Raw genomic sequence first — 17,482 nt, 5'->3', positions numbered from 1 at the left:
TATTTTTAACAAAATATAAAATTTTTAAAATTTGTAAGCATTGTTAACCAAATTTTTGTTAGTTCCCTTGTTAGTCCCTAAAAAATGTTATTTTGCACAACTTTGTTGTTTGGTATTACTAAAACTCGAAACAATCCTAACTTTCAAAAAATTGTTGCCTTAAAAAAGGTTTCGTAACTCGATTGGACTTCTTACTGTTTTAATAAGCTTATTATGAATAATTTTTTATAATAATAATTACTAATAATTTTTGACTTTTGATATCATCAATTACAAAGCTAACAACCTTTTTTCGGCATTTTTATTTTGACCAAGCTTGCATCTATGATTGCTGTCTTGGGCTTTACCACAAAAGTAACGTGAGTTGGATGGCAAATCGACGACTCATCGACGACCTTTCATGGTCGGCCAGCACACCCAGATACTCCCACAGGCGGATATAAAAATCCACCGACATGCCGCCATTCATCAATCATGAACCGAAGAAGGCAGTTCGAGCTTTTTGCATAACTCGGCCGAATGTAAACAAATTGCGAGACTGGCGAAAAACAAAAAAAAAAAAGAAGCGTACCGGGTTGAATGACAGACATTGGCACAGATTGTGAGCCATTTGGGAGTCAGTTCAGTTCGGGGAACAGCCCACGATTTTTGGATGATATTTGATTTTGCTTTCGTTTGACCGCCAAATCTGTCCCAATAACAGTCCGTGGATGATGCTGGGTTGGTTACCTCAGCAGCGATAAAAACGTGTAAATTATTATTACCAACAACATGGGATGGTAAAAGAAAGCCATTTTTGGGGGGACTAGAGCAGAAAATTACTCAACTCGAGTCAGTTTCGGTTTCAGTTGGGTTCAGTTTGGCTGTTGGGTCTTGTTAGCTGATTTGCTTGATAGCTGCTTCGCCTGCTCACCAGAGAGCCTCAACTTTCACTCAGACTGGCCGACAATTTGCTGGTCGCCTACCGTCTTTTGGCCCATTATAATTAAGCCATTGTGCTGGCCAACTGCCTCGTTGGTCAATCATTTCTCACTCGAAAAGTGTAACAAATGCGGCAATTAAGCAGATGTAATTGTAATTGATAACGCCGTGTGTAAGTGAGTTGAATGATCTGCTCAGAGTTAAGTACTGAGAAATCGGTTTGGTTAGTGTAATAGTTTAAGTAGTTCGTTAGCCATGTTGCAACAATTTTTTTATGGTTATAAAGCTCAAATACTTAGCTAAATACTGAAAGAGTTCTAATTATACCCTAACATACACTTTTAAATAACTACGTTTAAAAAACTAACTGGATTTTTTTTACTTTTAGCTTTTAGACTATTTGTTATCAACTCAATAAGAGTAGTAACAAAATAAAAAACTCTTACGCCGTAAAAACTGCTAATCTGATCATTGGAACTGCTTTAGTGAAAAACACGCCTAAAGTTCATATTTTAAATGTATATTTTGTTGGAAAAGCCCAACTTTATTTTAACTTTTAACCATTGACCTTCAAAGAGACCCAACTGGTCGAGCTTCTCTGTACTCCCCGTTAACGCTTATCCACCTGGCCAAGTCGAGTGGTAGTGGAGCTCTCTCTCGGCCAGGCCTTAAGACTTCGGATACACACACATACATATCTGCAGAGAAATGGCTTGGTGGCTTTTCTGCGCCGGCGTCGCGTGTCAAACGATCGCCGAACTTAAAGCCGGAAAGACGTCGTCGTCGAATCTGCGTCTCCGCTTGGCTTTTAGCTTTAGTTTTACAACGCTTACGTCCTCCGTTGCGTAGCTTTAGCTCAAAAGTTAACCAGTTTCGAATCGCATTTCGCTTTCAGTTTCGTTTGAGACACGCGGAGAAAAAGAAGCGGCACCGAACACAAAAGTGCAGTGAGTAAGTTGGGAAAAAACCCACGGCGAAAATCGAAACCGAAAGTGTGCAAATCGAAATCAAAAGCCGGGCCCCTAAATAAGCTCCTCAAATGTAGCAATTCAAAAAGCAAACAAAGCATAGCATTTGTGCCTAGAAACGCAACTGGGCAATTTTCGAGTTCAACCAGCCAGGAAGACCGAAAAGAAAGTTGTGGATTGTGGAAAGAAGTGGAAGCAGCAAAGAATTGCGCAAAAATGGCATTACAAAAATCGGTGTCTCATTGAGTGCACAATGAAATGGTTTAAAACAAAATAAATCTCAACATTAAGTTGAGCTAATTTAAAGGAGTTACTTATATTGCATTTATTTGTGAAGTGGAACAAATGAAAACAAAAACAAATTAAATAGTAAATAATAATGCGATATTTTAAAGTTTCAACTGTGTGTCGCTCTAAGAACTTAAATCTGGCTAAAGCTTCCAAAAATATTAACTTCCCCATTCTGATTTAATTTTTTTTTTCTGTGCGAGTCCTTCAATAAGACTCAATTCGAACCTCAGCACGCCTTGGACATTAAAGCTAATTGGTGGGCGTTGGAGCAGGGAGGCGTGTTGAGTGGATTATGTAATTTGACAAGCAGGGGATACTTGCCCAAAGAATTCACAACACGTACGCCATATCCGCATCCGTATCCGTGTTCGTCTTTGCCCGCACAATTTGGAACGCATCTCGAGCGTAAAGTGTCCTTTCGTGTCGCCGCCTTCTCGTTTGGGTGTCGTTGTCAGTGTCCTTCCCCACCCCCCCCACCCCATCGATGTGCATTTTGTGATCCTTGCACCTGCTGCAGTCAGCCGCCCCTTCTAATATTAGCTGCCATTTCTTGTTGTAAACTTCCATTGCCGTCTGCTGTCTTTTGGTTTAGTGCAGCGCCCTCTGGCGCCAGCAAGCGGCAAATGCAGTTTTCTGATACTTCCCCGAATATCCCCGCCATATCCTTCCCCCTCCGGATGGGATCATAAAATTTTTGGCTGCAATTACTGCTGGAAAAGTCTGTTGCCCGTCTCCGTTCGCAATTGCAAGGAATTTAAATTTTATATTCAACAAGACATTTGGCATAGGAGTTGTTTTTATATCGCACAAGCACAAACATAAATAATATATTTTTAACTCGGCACAGATGCTGCGAACACAGTAAGACTTTAACCAAATATTTTCGAAATTTTCTGTGCGTCATCTTTAAAAAGTGCCTTTTTAAAGCGTCTGGTAAAACAACCTTGACTCCCTTTAAATGCAAATGGAAATCGAAGAGCGCTAAATGACGCACTAAACAAGGCGACAAACTGTGCATATTTTATGGTGAAATTTATGGTTTGCAGAAGACTCAAAAGAGTTAAGACCCCCAAATCAATAAGTGTGTCCCAAAAACCAAAGAAATCAATAAGAAAGACAAGATGTTGAGAAAAGTTTTGCTCAAGAACATAAGGCACACTTTCACTGATATTGTAAATACGATATAACAATAAGAATGAAAGTCTATTAGGATAAGTGATTAGTTTTAATATTTGAGCACGACTTTTTTAAGCTCTGCTAGCGCACTCGATTAATAAGTAATTTATAAACATTTAGGCACAGCTTTAACTAAGTCATTTATATGGCTAGATTTTTAACATAAATACAAGTGAACTGCTTTAATTCGAACTTTCTTATTTGCAAGTCTACAACTTATAACTTTATATTAACGAAATAGGACGAACAAAGACCAATCATGGCAATGAGTATATTCACAACCAGACTATTTAGAACTTGGCTATATGCACTCTAGACACTTGTCCCAATAGAAGCCGAGTATAAAAAGAAACCAAATCGCTGTGGGCATTAAACTTTTAGGGCCTGTCAGCGTCCCGCCAAATAAAAGTTGACAATAATCCGAATAATTTTGCTTGGTTCGCCGGGACTGAAGATGATGGTATCCGATTATTTCTGGCGGTCGTGCGGTTGCATAAACACGGCGCAATCATAAAAAACCGAATTAAACAAATGTCGTCGGCAGGGAGAACTCCTTTTGGCGGATAGCACGTGAGAATTGCATTAATATGAATGCAAATGTGCATCCCCGTGGGGTAACAGTGGGTGGTAAATCTATAAATTTATGTGCAAATGTAGCAAGAAAATGTCGAGCAAAAGTCGTCGGAAATTGTGCGAATTCTTTTGTAGTTTGAGTTTGACAGCAAGTTTTTATGATGTTTTCCACCATTCCATTTTCCCGCTTTAGGCGACGTGCGAAGACAGTTTGGCTTGAGCTTATGAATCGCTGACGTGAGCAGCGGGATTTTCCACATTTTCCTCAAACTCCACCCGCAAAATGCAATTGCTATGGGAGCCGCGAAGTGTGCAATGCAAAATTGCAATTCTAATTATCGCATTAGTCGTCAACGTGTCGTGCATAAGAAATGGCAACGGGTAAGTTGATTGAGCTCTCTTGATTATGCAAATAAGCCTCTAAGCTTCTGTTGCAAAGATGCTTCATGTTCTTGTTTTTTTATAACTTATAACTTATAAAAAGTAATAAAATTATAGAAATTTATCATTAAGATAAATAAATAAATAATAAGAAATATTTATAGAATTATATCTTGGCTTTCTGTTTTTAGAGACATTACTATGATATATTAAATTAAATATGCATAACTTTTTTTCCCCAGTGAGGACGAACAGATATCTGTGAAATTGAAAAACTTCTTTCCCTCAGAAGAAGCTTCAGTTGGTCAGAGTTTTCCTGAAACTTCAGCCAGAGTGACAACGGGTGGTGGATTTAGACCCTCGCAAATGCTGGACTTCACGCCCTCCGATGTGATGCCCCAGTCTGGTTACACCCGTTATCCTCCGAGCTATTTGGAACCGAACTACAAGCACGAACTTCCAAGTTCTCTGGGACAGCAGGTGGCATTGGACAAGCAGTTCTCCTTTCCCCAGGACTCGCACTCGATGTTTCAGAGCACACCGCTGCCCACAACGCCGGTAGTTAGCTACCTGGATCCGTACACCCAGCAGAACTATCGCTACACACCCACTCCGCCTTCTATAATTCAATATCAACGTGAGCAGCCAGCCCAAGACGATCAGGCCTATACTGTGCAATCTTCCCTGCTGGTGGGCAGTCACCAACAGCAAAACCACCAGCAGCCGTATCCTGGCCACGTGGAGGATGTTTATCTAAAGCGACCTGGCTACGTCTTCGATGAAAGCCCCGCTCCATCGTATCGACGACCCACAAGGCCACCGCCCTCGCTTCCACCACCGCCCACCACCGCGGCGCACAAAATCTCCTATGATAGCCATGATTACCCACCGCCCAGCTATGCGGCCGAGCAAACTTCCAATTTCGTGCCCCAGCAGCCAAAGCAGCGACCGCTGTACCAACGCCAAGACATCAAGCCAAATCGAGGTGGAGCAGGGGGATCAGGAGGAGCAGGTGGAGCACCACCACCAGGCTCGTCTAATTATGCAAACAACTTCGATAATTATTCGAAGCGGCCAAACCCACAGCAGACACAAATACAGAACCCCAACCAGGTACACCAAGGAAAAATCATATATATTATATAGAGATATGGATAACAAAATATTAATACGATATTTATTTCCAACTAAAAACCAATACATATTGGATTAGTATAAGGGAACTACATATGCGAAAATATTATATAATATTAAGTTTGCAACCCTTAACCAATATTTTTTTATTGTGCAGATTCAGACGCAGTTTGGAAACTATCCGTACAATCCCCAGAATGGAGGAGCAGGAGTTCCTGGGACCGGACTACCCCAGCGGCCCAGGCCGGGACACAATTACTACGAGTACCAAATTGGCGAGATACCACCACCGCAGTCCCAGCACTTCCAGCAGCCGCAGCAGCAGTTCAACTATCGTCCTGCCACTCAGTCACCGGGTGTCGGTGGCTCCGGCGGCGGTGTGGGCGGCGGATTGGCCACCCTGGCCTCGCTGTACGCACCGCAATTTACGAATCTCCTCCTGGGCGGCGGTGGCTCCCCCTCTGCGTCCACGCAGTCGTCCAGTCCATTAGGCAGTCTCCTCGGCGCTTTCGCCGGCGCACAAGGAGGAGCAGGACAGCAATCCGGGGGCCTGGGAGGAAGTCGACCGCCCAACACACAGCTCATTAGGGCACTGGAGAACATCGCTCGCAACGACGATTTGCAGTGCGTGCCCAAGGTGCTCTGCCAGATGATTGCCGGTCAAACGTTACGTGGCCAATTGCCCGGATTCGTTACCTCCCCGGCCATAACCAAGTGAGTATATCAGAAGGGTGGCAGAATAGTCTGATTGCACTGAGAAAAATAGACAATAATAATATAATATTTCCTTAATTCTTATTTACTTTTCATAAGAGACAAATATAATATCCAAAATAACTCTGAGAGCTTAAAGGTTTTTAATTATAAATAAATTAATAGTTACATATTCTAATATATTCTAATATTCTAAAATGCTTAATATTATTTTGGACCTCTTTTACTTTTGCAACGAACATTTGCCTATATTATATCAAAACAGTTAACTTTGTAATTCTATTTTTTATCATTTAATGTTACATCTTTTTACCTTTTTTGCAATTATTGTAGAATTTGTTTTCGGTGGAATGGAATGGGCTGGTTTCCATTTTGCAGGGGCTTTAGTTGTGAGTAAATATTATTAAATTTACATTTTGCGGCAGATGGGGGCATCTTGGTTCTGTGGTGCAGCGTTAAATGGGATTAGACTTCATTACTGCCTTGCAGACCATATTGATTGTTCCATTAAATGAGATACGTCTGGTGGGGATTTTCTGCGGAGAATGGTAAATGGGAGGGGGGTTGCGATAGTACCCATTGTAAATTGAAATTGTTTTGGCTTTGGCAAATTCTTGGCTTCGAGTCAATTAAGTTTTATAAGCGGCCTAGAGAGAGTCCAAAGGGCAGATGGAGTTGCATTACTTGTGTAACTATAGGAGAAGCCTAAGGGGTGAAATTTTACTTCTAGGGTAGCCATCATTGTGGAATGGTCACAGCTACTGAACATCTAGCTAGGCTTCTGTCAACTTGTATTTAGTTACTTTTATACCCTTCCAAGTGCTTGTAGAGTATGTATACATTAAGCTAACGTGTATTAAACTCTTTTTATTGCCATTAATTTGTAAATTGATTATGTAAAGATATAATAACTTATTCTATTTACCTTTTAATGCAGTTTCCTCGCTGGATTTCCAGTAGCATCACCTGCTCTTATTTATGGAAGAGCTGCACTTCTTGGTTTGAGTGGTGGAGAGAAAAGTTGCATTCAGACCTACTTAAAGTGTCCTAAAAATGATGTGAGTAACTACGCCAACGTATGTAATCCAAAGTAATAGAGGTATATGATCGAAGTATCTCTATAAAATAATATTAAGTACATGCAAGAATTTTTAAAAATCCATTATTTTCCACAACAAAATTGTATATTTAGCCAAAGAAATGATGTAAATCAATAAATCAATTTACAACTATTACTTTATCTAAACCTCGTCTACTTTGGATAACATTGTCGTTATTTTAATTGTTTGTCTTATATCTTCATTCAACTTCTTCTTCAACAGATGGAAATCATTCACTATTTAAACAATCATCGCGGCGGATTCTTCAAATTCTTCAGTGAGCCAGAGGAAAAGCCAGTGGCCTTCCAGCAAGCAGAAGGCGATTCGGGTTCCTTGCTTAGCATTCTCTCAGCTTTGACAGGAGGAGGTGGTGGAGGTCAGAGTTACACCACCCAACGACCCGCCCCACGTCCCACTAAGCGTCCCTCCGCGGATATAACCAGCGGAATCGGAAGCTTTTTCACCCAGGTGCTATCCGAATACCTAAATGGAGTCGAGTACCAGAGGAGGAGAAGGCGGAGGAGTATAGACTCGGATGAAGATTTCCATGACGAAGAGGACAACCTGGACACCCAAACGAGTCAGCTGGTAAAGTTTCAGGATGATGAAGAGGAGGAAGCGGCCAAGGCCCACACAGAACTCATTGGAGTCCTGCAGTTTCCCGAAGATGAAGGAGAAGGTCGGGTGGTTAACTTCAAGGACATTCAAAGCGAGGAACAAGTCGAAGAAGGATCTGTCCGATTTCCGGATGCCACGCCAGCGGATGTTATATGGGAGTTTAACCGCGATGCTGCCCAACGAAAACTGAAATTTCCTGTAGATCGCGATGAACGTTCTGAAAGTGTTCGGCGTGGCAAGGAAATATCGTTCATGGATGGATGGAAAGTTGTCCTTCCCAATGGCCTTTCACAATCCGACTTGGGCGTGGATAAGCGCAGAGGAAAGAGGATTGTCTTTAGGGATACCAACGAATATCTGGACGAGCAGAGGCTGGAAGAGGAAAGGATAAGGGAGGAGGAACAGTTTAGAGAAGCTGAATTGAGAGAGGCAAGAATCTTGGAGGAGCAGATCAGGGAACAACAAATCAAAGAAGAACTCTTCCGAGAAGAGCAAATCAAGGAAGAACAGTTCCGAGAGGAACAACTCCGAGAAGAGGAAGTTCGCAGAGAGCAGCTTCGAGAAGAAGAAATCCAGAGGCAGCAGGCTCAAATTCTGCGCATTCGAGAGGCACAATATAGCGAACAATCCTTTAAGGATGACAGCCCTGCCCCAAATGCAGTTTACGATGATGCAGCTCCTCCGCAGCGAGGAGCTCGTGTTATCTTCCCCGATCACTATGAACAGCACATTCGCAAGGGCAAGATCCTCAATCGCCCCACTTATGCGCCCACCTATGAGTACAATGAGGATGGAGAGCCCAAGGAGGATCGCTTAGTGGTTAGCGATGAGCATAGACCCCACAGCCACTACCGCTTGGAGGGTGGCTTCAATTCCCTGAACTACGGAGAATATATGCCGGGAAATAAGGTTCGTTTTGAAAATCCCGCAAATGAAAGACCCCATTACAACTATCCCAATGCAAACTACATCAGTGATAATCGTTACGGAAGCAATCAAAATCAAAAGCCTCACTACGAAGATGACAAAAATATTTATGTTACCAACTCGCAGGGAGTTAACGAGTACTATATACGACCTGATGGCAGTAAGGTGTATCTTAAAACAGGTTAACATAGATTTAACAACTTTCAAAATGGGTCTTAAAGAAATGAATACAAATTGTGAATTCTTCTAAAATTGTAAATAATTTTTCAAATTTTTATAATTCTTTGTAGCTTAACTAGATCAGTTTTAATTTGTATTTGTATTGTTTAAGTTTCCTATCTTTGCGTTAATAGAAACTACAATTTTATGGGTTAACAATGAAGACCCACACAGAGGCAGGCCACCACTTAGTCACATAAGTCTGTAAATATTTAACTCTTTAAACACTTATTTATTAATAAAACATAATTCAATCAACCGAGAGTATGCAAAAGAAACAAATTTCTTCATCGCCGACCATTGTTTCAACAAGTAGAACGAGCTGCCAGCTGAATTGACGCATAAATCTAGCGGCAACAGGAATACGTTTGAAAAATTAAATGTGATAAACCGGGACAATAATGGAAACGCAAAAATGAAAAAAAAGAAACAATTTGCTCAGATCATTTGGGTGAAATAGAAAATACCCTCGTTTTAATATCAATAGTTTAGAGAACCAATTAAAAGACATATGAACACCTAAATGTATATTAATGGTCATTGTGTGGCTATCTTATATTCTTGTTTATTTACTTATATTTAAAGCATTTATTTATTTTTTTCTTAACGCTGTTTGTTAATAGAGGGTACAAACAAGAAGTCAGTAGGAATGCAGTTCTAGTTGAAGCCCCTGAAAGCGCCCTGAAATAAATTTATTCTATTTTCCCCGACAGCGTTTTCCCAAATGGTCGAGCGTTTGTCAGCAGGAAAATCACACAGAAAATTCAAAAGTGCACAAAAAGTGCAGCATACTTTTGTGCGGCCCAGGCGACCAGGGTTGTCAGGGTTGCCATGGAAAAGGGAAAGCCCCCGGCGACATTTGCTGCTGCAGTTGCTGTCGTCTTATTTTATTTACAGCACTCGGGACGCCGACAGCAGCCGCCGTTTGTATGCAAACCATATGCAACGAGTTAATAAATGGGAAACACAGGCTTGGGGATTTAAAGTTGTGGTTTGAGTTCAGAGACTCGCACTCCCTTGGTTTTTTAGTCTCTTGTTCTAAGAGGAAGGGCATAGGGGATACCGAAAACTTTAAATCAAATGAAGTAAAGAAAATGACGACTAGATAGTACTTGACCAGAAACAAAATTGTAACTAAATTCAATGGATAGATTCTGATTATTCAATGGACTCGAAAAATGAACTTCGGAAATTACTGTTTAAAAAAATACTTTCAACCTTCAACTTCAAATGATTTTCATACATATGTGACAACAAATCCTTAGTTTATTGCCCTTTATGTACATGCAGATGTATTCATACAATTTATAGGGTATTTGAAAGCCCATTCCCCTGCATCTTAATGCCCTGCGTCAACAAATTGCGAGTGGTGTTGCAGACGGGCCGAATTTTTTGCTGCATGCTCTTTGGGGTATCAATTTTCGCTTCTTTACTCTGTCGAAAAAATGGGGAACGGGAAATGCATTGTCCGAGCGAAAAATTGAGGGACTCCAGACATGTCCCGGCATAGGAACACACAAATTTGAGTTGATTTTTTCCAACTGGTTTGTTTATTTATTTGCTTACTCATAAATCTAAGCGCCTACGTCTGTTGGCGGTCGTTCGTTTAAATTAAAACCCTTAAAATCAACTAAAAGTACAACAAAATGATGTGGTGTACAAGGACAGCACATGGCAGCTGGATGTGAGTGCCGAGAGATGGATGATTAACAAAGATGTCCGATGCGACTGACTAAGGGGACTCCATCCGGATGCTCCTGCTCCCTCCTCGATACGAAATGCCCCTGAGGAGGCGGATCCGTTCAGATCTTCATCGTGGTTGGGGCGCCGGCAGAGGTCCGACTCCTGGACACGGCATCCTTTTGGCCAGGTGCTTGCACAGCGGCACATCCCGCACAGCATCGCCGATGAACAGGGATAGAAGGTACCATTGCTTCATCCCACTGACGCCCGATTGCACTTTGTAGTTCCTGTTGGCCGTTGGATATCCGTGTTGCATGTTCCAGGCGGGGAATCGGAAAGCGGATTACAGAAATAATTACTCATAAGTAAGTGGGTAATATGCACACATAACAACAGAGGCTCCATCCCTGAACTAAAAACAAAAGCAATTTTCAACAGCAGCCCCAAAGGAAGAGTTTTCCTTCACAATGCAAAATGTGTTTTTGGTGGGGAGTGGGTTTCACTTGGGTTATTTGCATAATGGTCGGGACTGGATGATGCTTATAAGGGGGTAATGAGTTGAGGCGGTATGTAAAAAGCTGGGGGAAAAAAAATGTTCCATTGATTAAAGTCACTATTCTTGCGGTCTCTACTTTCATTGATCGATTTCTGTGGTAAATATAAATATTTATATATTTTTTTAAATCTAAATAAAAATGCAATGAAACTTTCTCAATAAATTGATAGGAGCCTTAATGTAGGTATTTAAATATAAATTCAGTTAGTCACATGCACATGCTTCGAAAAAGTCAATATATATGAATTAACTGCCTTCTTAATTAAACTTATCTCTTGAAACTAACTCAGTTATTTATAATGTGCATAAATATATGTATTCCCATCTCTATTCAGAAGAAAATTGCATATGTAGCCTTTTTGGAGAGGACCCTTCTGATTACTTTGTGATAACATCCCATTCTGCCGCATAACCCTTTGCTTCACACCTACGGACCCATGGACAGTTCAAATTTCACACGTCTGCAGTGGCATAATTTAATCAACTCGGTAACAAACACATCTGCAGCTGCCCTCCGGAAAATCGGGCTTGCAACAACAAAGAGACATGGACTGACTGACCAAGAGCTGGACGAAAGCCGGCATTGGCATGCCATTTCCCACCGGGCACTTTCATAAATTTAATCAAAAACTTTAATCATATTTTATTATTACAAAACACGTCGAGTTGCAGAAAACTTCTTCTAATGCCAATTACATTTGCAGCGCAACGAAAACTAAACAAAAACCAAAACCAGTCTCAATTTGAGACTCAGGTCGTGTTAGGTCAGGAATGAAGGTGAGGAGGGCTCAGACAGACGAACATTTCAAAAATAATTTTGAATATTTGCTCTTGACACGTTGGCCAAACAACTTTTGTCCATTTCGGGTGATGGGATGAAGGGTGAACATTTTTGCACATTAAGTGTGAAAGTGTCAGATGCATGTGGAGGAAACCTTTTTGCGATATCACAAAATATTAAATAGAATAAATGGAGAGTGTGGCCAAACAAGAAAATGTTACGCATACGACACGTCTGCCGAAGGGCCCTCCTAAGAAGCTTTTCTTTAAGCTGCCCTTTGTTCGTCCTGTACTCCTTAAATACGAGTATTTTTAAATGGAAAACTGGTGGAACAATAAAAATATTTTACTACCACTGACCAGCCAAGCTTCCTTGCTTCCTTATTGCGGAAAAGCACCAATGAAAAAATCAAGGAAGAAGCTGCAGAGACAAGCGCATTAATTATGAATCACAGCAGTTAGCAGGGGTTATCGGGATACTTTTGACGGGTGAGAAGAATAACTTGATGTCTTCCAGCATTACCATGACAATGGGAAGCTGCGAGGGCAACCAACTCATCAGGAACTGGCAAGCCAAACTAAATTTATGTAAACTTACAAATTGAAATCCAAAGTCGGACTCGAACTCGTGACATGCAGTTTTAAACTTGGGGAACGTTGGGATACATTAAATTATGCACAGATGAGTTAGCAATGCCAATGACAATGGGCAAACTGCGAACTCCAGGATGAGACAGCGACAACAAGGAGATATAAAAATTGATTGGAAAACATTTTGCTTTAGCTAAAAACAAGCCATTCATTTGCCAAATGACAACTGCAGCAGCGCCAAACTGCAAACGTGGCCATAAGAAATGCAATCGCAGAACAGAAAAGGAACCAAATTCAACTGAAGTTCAAGTTGTTACAGCCAGTTTCAGTTGAGTGAGTTGCCATAAAGTCAGCAGGAATATGAAAAAGTACTCGAAAGCGCTGATTACATGCAGGACCCTCTTGGATTTCCTTAAGGCAAGGGTATGATAAATTAAATGAGAATCGCATCCTTAAAGAATTCAAGGTTAGTAAATTGTATTGGCAAACTTAAAGAACTTGAGATCTTCCTAAGTATATATTTACACAGAAATCCATAAGGATTTTAATTATTACATTTAAAACATTCACCATAACTGCATGCGTTTGATTAATAATAGCTCTTGTGTTAGTAATAGCTCTTTAGTATCTATAACTTTTTAGTATCTATAACCTACCGCAACACTTCCGACCAGGCAGCATGTGGCTTTGCTTTTCCATCAGGAAAGCGGCCATCAGAACTGCCTGAGTATCTAGAGGCATGGACACGGCACGGCTCCTCCAGGATGCAGGCTTGGGGTCCGAACTCACCCAGTATCTGTTTCTGGGCCAGTTCAGCATCAAGAGCCAGAGGATGAGCCGTATCCCTTCTGGTGCGAGATCTATATGTACCTGTTCGAAAAAGAATCGCATTTATTCACATTTAGCTGTTTGAAATTGTTCAAAAACTATCATTTAAAATATTATCTTTAGCAGTCCCGAGTTCAGATATAGCAACATAATTTAATTGATAAGTGAAATGAAATAACTGGTTTAAAACATGGTTAAACGATTTGATTAACCTTTTGATAATTTGACCAGTAAAAATATTATCATAAAGAAACGGAGCTCCAATTGGCATGCTTCCTACATGGCTCTACATTATCTAATATTTGGTTTAAAACTATTAATAAAGCTTATAAATAGCTTAAGCTTATGAAGCATAATTTCCAAAGGCTATTGAACTAATAAAACAATTTCACTAGTCTCCCCCTTGCAAATTGATTTAGCCCCCTCTACCAGCTGTATTTCGCTGAGCTTAAAAGTTGTCCGAAAAGTCCAGATAATTATTGAAGTTTCGGTGTATTTCCCTGGTTACTCATCCCAAAAGTTTATCGGCTCAGCTGTCAACATCTCTTTCTGATATTTGGTTTCCGCCTCGGCGGAGTGGCAATTTATATGGCTGAAGCCACTGGCTTGCGGACAGCCTTGACCCCATTTCACATTTAGTCGGCTAAGTGGACAACCACGATAGTTGGCAGCCGCTTTTGTCATCGCACTTGCAGATCAGGTTTTTACAGTCCAGAGCAATGAGCAACAAGTCACAACAATCAGCAATAGACACGCATTTACAAAATGGGTTGATATGCCTAAGTGGACAGTGTGAAATTTTGGAAGCAACCAATTTGCATTTTGCATTATAAGTACCGAAGGGTACATAAATTATTACATTGTACACACCATAAATTATTTATGGAGGGAGGGTATTTCTTTATCAAATGTATATTAAAAAAAAACACATTGAATGGTGTTTCCTAATCGCATCGCTCTATCAATCAATGAAAAAAAAGCTAGGAACTGGATTAACTTAAAAAAAATGTTCCAGAAATTTCCAAAGAATAATATTGTATGATTATATTTTTAAAAAATTATCTAACATCGATAACATTAATAGCGGGCGAGCAAGTTTGATAAGCTTTCCAGTCGAGTTATAGATTTAATTTTGGCATATTAAAAATCATTTAAAAGATAATTGTGCATAGGAAATGTTGCTTAAATATAGTGTTATTTTGCCACACTTTAGTGTTTAATTACTATTTCAATGTACTTCACTTCATTTAGTCATTTAAGATTGCATTATTTAAAATGGGTAAAGCTCACTCGAGTGGAAAGGAGACATACAATACATTTGACTGCTTAATTTGGGAAATTTCTCCACCGAATTCCTGCACTGATTTAAACAATGCAAAACACTTAATTTATGCACAAAATATTTTAACTTTCACTCGATTGGGCGAAGAAATTAAGAGCTTATTGCGATGGGCGCCAAACTTACTGGGACTGAGGGAGTAGGCCAACTTCTTGGCGAACTGGGACAGGCGGACGGATAGCACGATTACGGGGAAGCCGACCAGCTGGACGGGAAGCTCGAAAAGGGGATCGGAATTCTGGGCCAGGCCCTCCTCCACGAATTCCAGCAGAAGCACCAGCAGCACGCAGAGCGTTGGCACGAGAGCCACAGTGCAGATATACCGCAGATTCATGGCCGCCAAATGTTGGGTAATATATCGTAACACCACTGTGTGTTGCGGGTCTCCGAAAGTCTCGTATTTTTTGGAGTGGAGCGGCAGGCGACTTGGTGCGCTTAAAGTCTTCGACTGACTGAAGCGACCTGCTGCCGCTTTAAGCCGCAAAAGCACCGCATAAAAAACAAAAAACAAGCATACGTTAACTCCAACTTAAACGTAAACAATGAGCAGCGGAGACCGACAGTCGCTGGCCGAACCTCAAGTGTAGGCACCAAGAAATCACTTGTTGTGTAAAGCTCACACTCCCCTGTGTGGGTTTCTGTGGCTCCAGAGGCGGTGGTGAAATTTGAAGGGGGGGGATAGAGAAAATTCAACATTCGCAAAATTATTTTTCTGAATCATGTATATGTGTCCAGAAAATAAAGAATCAGGAATCAGGTTAATCTTACTTACTACTTACTACTATTATTACTTTTTTATTCATTTATCTGTTATATTATACTAATCATTTCAAAATCCAAAGATAGTCGAATTAAATTAATATTTCAGCATATTATTTGTTAAGGATTCGCCTTTTTTTAAGCGATTTATTCCCACCCCCTTGTTTTGGCGCCACTGCCTGTTTCGTGCTTTTTTTGCGGGCCAAGTTTATTTTGCATTTTGACCAAGTTTCGTGCGGAAGCCGAAGAAAGACCAGTAAGTGAAAGTGAGGCCCACCAAGCGGAGGGCGCAGCCTAGGCTCTACGCTCTCTCTCTCTCTCTCTCTCTCTTTCTCTCTTGAGTCCCCAAATCCGGCCAACTATATTATGTTCGCTACTGCCTCTCTGGTCGTCTGGGCCATAATGAGAAGTTATGAAATCTTTGAGGCAAATGTCTGGACATTCGCACTTGACTAGTCGGGGTTTTCTTCCACTCTCTTTACTTCTGTGTGGCTTTATTTTGGTCTTGGCGCTTGGCTTGCATATCAATTACCTCATTTCCGTTAGGTGAGGTGTTGCCGGGTGCCTGGTGAACAAATGGCCAGATTTCCTATATGGACGAGCAAGTGATTTGAGCAATTTGATTCGCTTGGATTAGCTTGGGTTGAGGGTCAAGGGGCTGAGTTGGTCGACCAACAACAGGTGAAAACGTGAGGTGTAACAAATCCAAGTTAGATGCAGTCGAAAGTTTAGTTTAGTTCTGAGCGAATTTATTTAGACAGATAATATATATTTTTCGGTTTTAAAATTAGGAATTTTAACCTCAAGGGACTAACATAGTTGTAGGTATCACCTAATATTAGATCTATTATTATTTAACTTGATAAAAAATTGAACTAGTTCCAATAATAAACGGACAGATCTAACACCGCTTAGCCAATCCCACCATTTACCACTTGCTTTGTTGGCCCAGTTAATTATCACCATTGAAGTTAGCTGAATGCCTATGCTCGCGTTTGCCAAATTGGTTATAAATCGGTGGCATGGAGCACGTGCCTTTGACCAGGTTAACAAACCAGAGAAGAGTGAAGTAAGGAAATCAAATCAGCATCGAGGAAATCCACTTTAAATAACTGTGCAGATGCAAAGAGGCCTCAAGTAATAAGAATAATTTGCTAGAGGCAATCCAAGTCCATTCAATAGTGGTTCAATCAGTCAGTTGGCCAAGTAGCCGGGACCCGTTTGAAATGCACTTCGGCCAGATCACGAAGCCGTCGCTGGAGTTACGTAATCGTAACCCAATCCACAGTAAAGACTCGCAAGCGGCACTTGGATTGTAAACGCTCCAACTACCGCTACGGAAAATGTGCTTTTCCATCGTAACAGATGCAAAGTCGTCTGCCTTACATTTGTGCACATCTACCGCACATTTGATTTTCTCCACGGTTATGATATTTCTTGATGTGCAGCAGGAAAGTAGGTTGGGAAATGCAACTCTTGTAGTTGAAAATGTTCAAGTTTTTCCAGTTTTGCCGAAATGGCGAATCGGCACTCTTTCTTTGAACCTTTTAGTAGCAATGGCAATCGAAGAGATTTCTTTGAAAAAAACAGAGAAATATTAAATATTATTTCTTCAATTTCAACTACTACAAATAGTAGTATTTACTATTTGTATTATATGTATAACATACTGTATATTTTCCATAGAGTATTAAAACTTCGTTTGTGAACAGGTGGTGCCAAAAGTTTGCTTTCATTTTCGGTGCGCCAAGTATGCGGAAATTATGAAAAGAAAGAAAGAAACCAGCCGCTGACAGAAGTCTGGGACAATGCAATTGCACCTGGCTTTGCACCAGCTCCTCCCATCATCCGAGCCAACACCCCCCCCCCCCTGGTGGATTGCATAAGCCAAACAACTTGTCAAACGTCAGGCCAAAAGCAGAAA

The 17,482-nt window shown here is 40.8% G+C and overlaps 2 protein-coding genes across 3 annotated transcripts; one reads left to right on the top strand and one right to left on the bottom strand.

Annotated features, from left to right (window-relative positions):
* The first annotated feature begins 1,656 nt into the window (after nucleotides 1-1,656).
* Nucleotides 1,657-9,282, top strand: CG13699 (uncharacterized protein). The gene is made up of 6 exons (NM_140776.3): nucleotides 1,657-1,872; nucleotides 4,123-4,310; nucleotides 4,553-5,423; nucleotides 5,602-6,158; nucleotides 7,096-7,216; nucleotides 7,481-9,282. The coding sequence occupies exons 2-6, from the start codon at nucleotides 4,213-4,215 to the stop codon at nucleotides 8,987-8,989; spliced, it is 3,156 nt and encodes a 1,051-aa protein (NP_649033.1). The 5' UTR covers nucleotides 1,657-1,872; nucleotides 4,123-4,212; the 3' UTR covers nucleotides 8,990-9,282.
* A 1,089-nt stretch (nucleotides 9,283-10,371) lies between these two features.
* Nucleotides 10,372-15,256, bottom strand: CG7330 (uncharacterized protein). 2 transcript variants are annotated; one of them, NM_001275080.1, is made up of 3 exons: nucleotides 14,926-15,256; nucleotides 13,289-13,502; nucleotides 10,372-10,992 (listed from the first exon to the last, which is right to left on the bottom strand). In NM_001275080.1, exons 1-3 carry the CDS (start codon nucleotides 15,131-15,133, stop codon nucleotides 10,833-10,835), a joined length of 582 nt encoding a protein of 193 aa, NP_001262009.1. In that variant the 5' UTR covers nucleotides 15,134-15,256; the 3' UTR covers nucleotides 10,372-10,832. The 2 variants fall into 2 exon arrangements, with proteins under 2 accessions (NP_001262009.1, NP_649032.1); NM_140775.3 differs by having other exon boundaries at nucleotides 10,552-10,992.
* Between the last annotated feature and the right edge of the window lie 2,226 nt (nucleotides 15,257-17,482).

Source organism: Drosophila melanogaster, chromosome 3L, assembly GCF_000001215.4.
Source record: "Drosophila melanogaster chromosome 3L".
Classification (NCBI taxonomy): Eukaryota; Metazoa; Arthropoda; class Insecta; order Diptera; family Drosophilidae; genus Drosophila; species Drosophila melanogaster.
This window is presented reverse-complemented; position numbering and strand designations above follow the sequence as displayed.

Excerpts from the sequence above, each read along its gene's own strand:
- CG13699 (NM_140776.3), top strand. The coding sequence starts at position 4,213 with ATGCAATTGCTATGGGAGCCGCGAAGTGTGCAATGCAAAATTGCAATT. Across the intron at positions 6,159-7,095 it reads ACCTCCCCGGCCATAACCAA|TTTCCTCGCTGGATTTCCAG; the intron begins GTGAGTATATCA and ends CTTTTAATGCAG. Across the intron at positions 7,217-7,480 it reads TAAAGTGTCCTAAAAATGAT|ATGGAAATCATTCACTATTT; the intron begins GTGAGTAACTAC and ends CTTCTTCAACAG.
- CG7330 (NM_001275080.1), bottom strand. The coding sequence starts at position 15,133 with ATGAATCTGCGGTATATCTGCACTGTGGCTCTCGTGCCAACGCTCTGC. Across the intron at positions 13,503-14,925 it reads GGCCTACTCCCTCAGTCCCA|GTACATATAGATCTCGCACC; the intron begins GTAAGTTTGGCG and ends TTTTTCGAACAG. Across the intron at positions 10,993-13,288 it reads GCCTGGTCGGAAGTGTTGCG|GAACTACAAAGTGCAATCGG; the intron begins GTAGGTTATAGA and ends AACGGCCAACAG.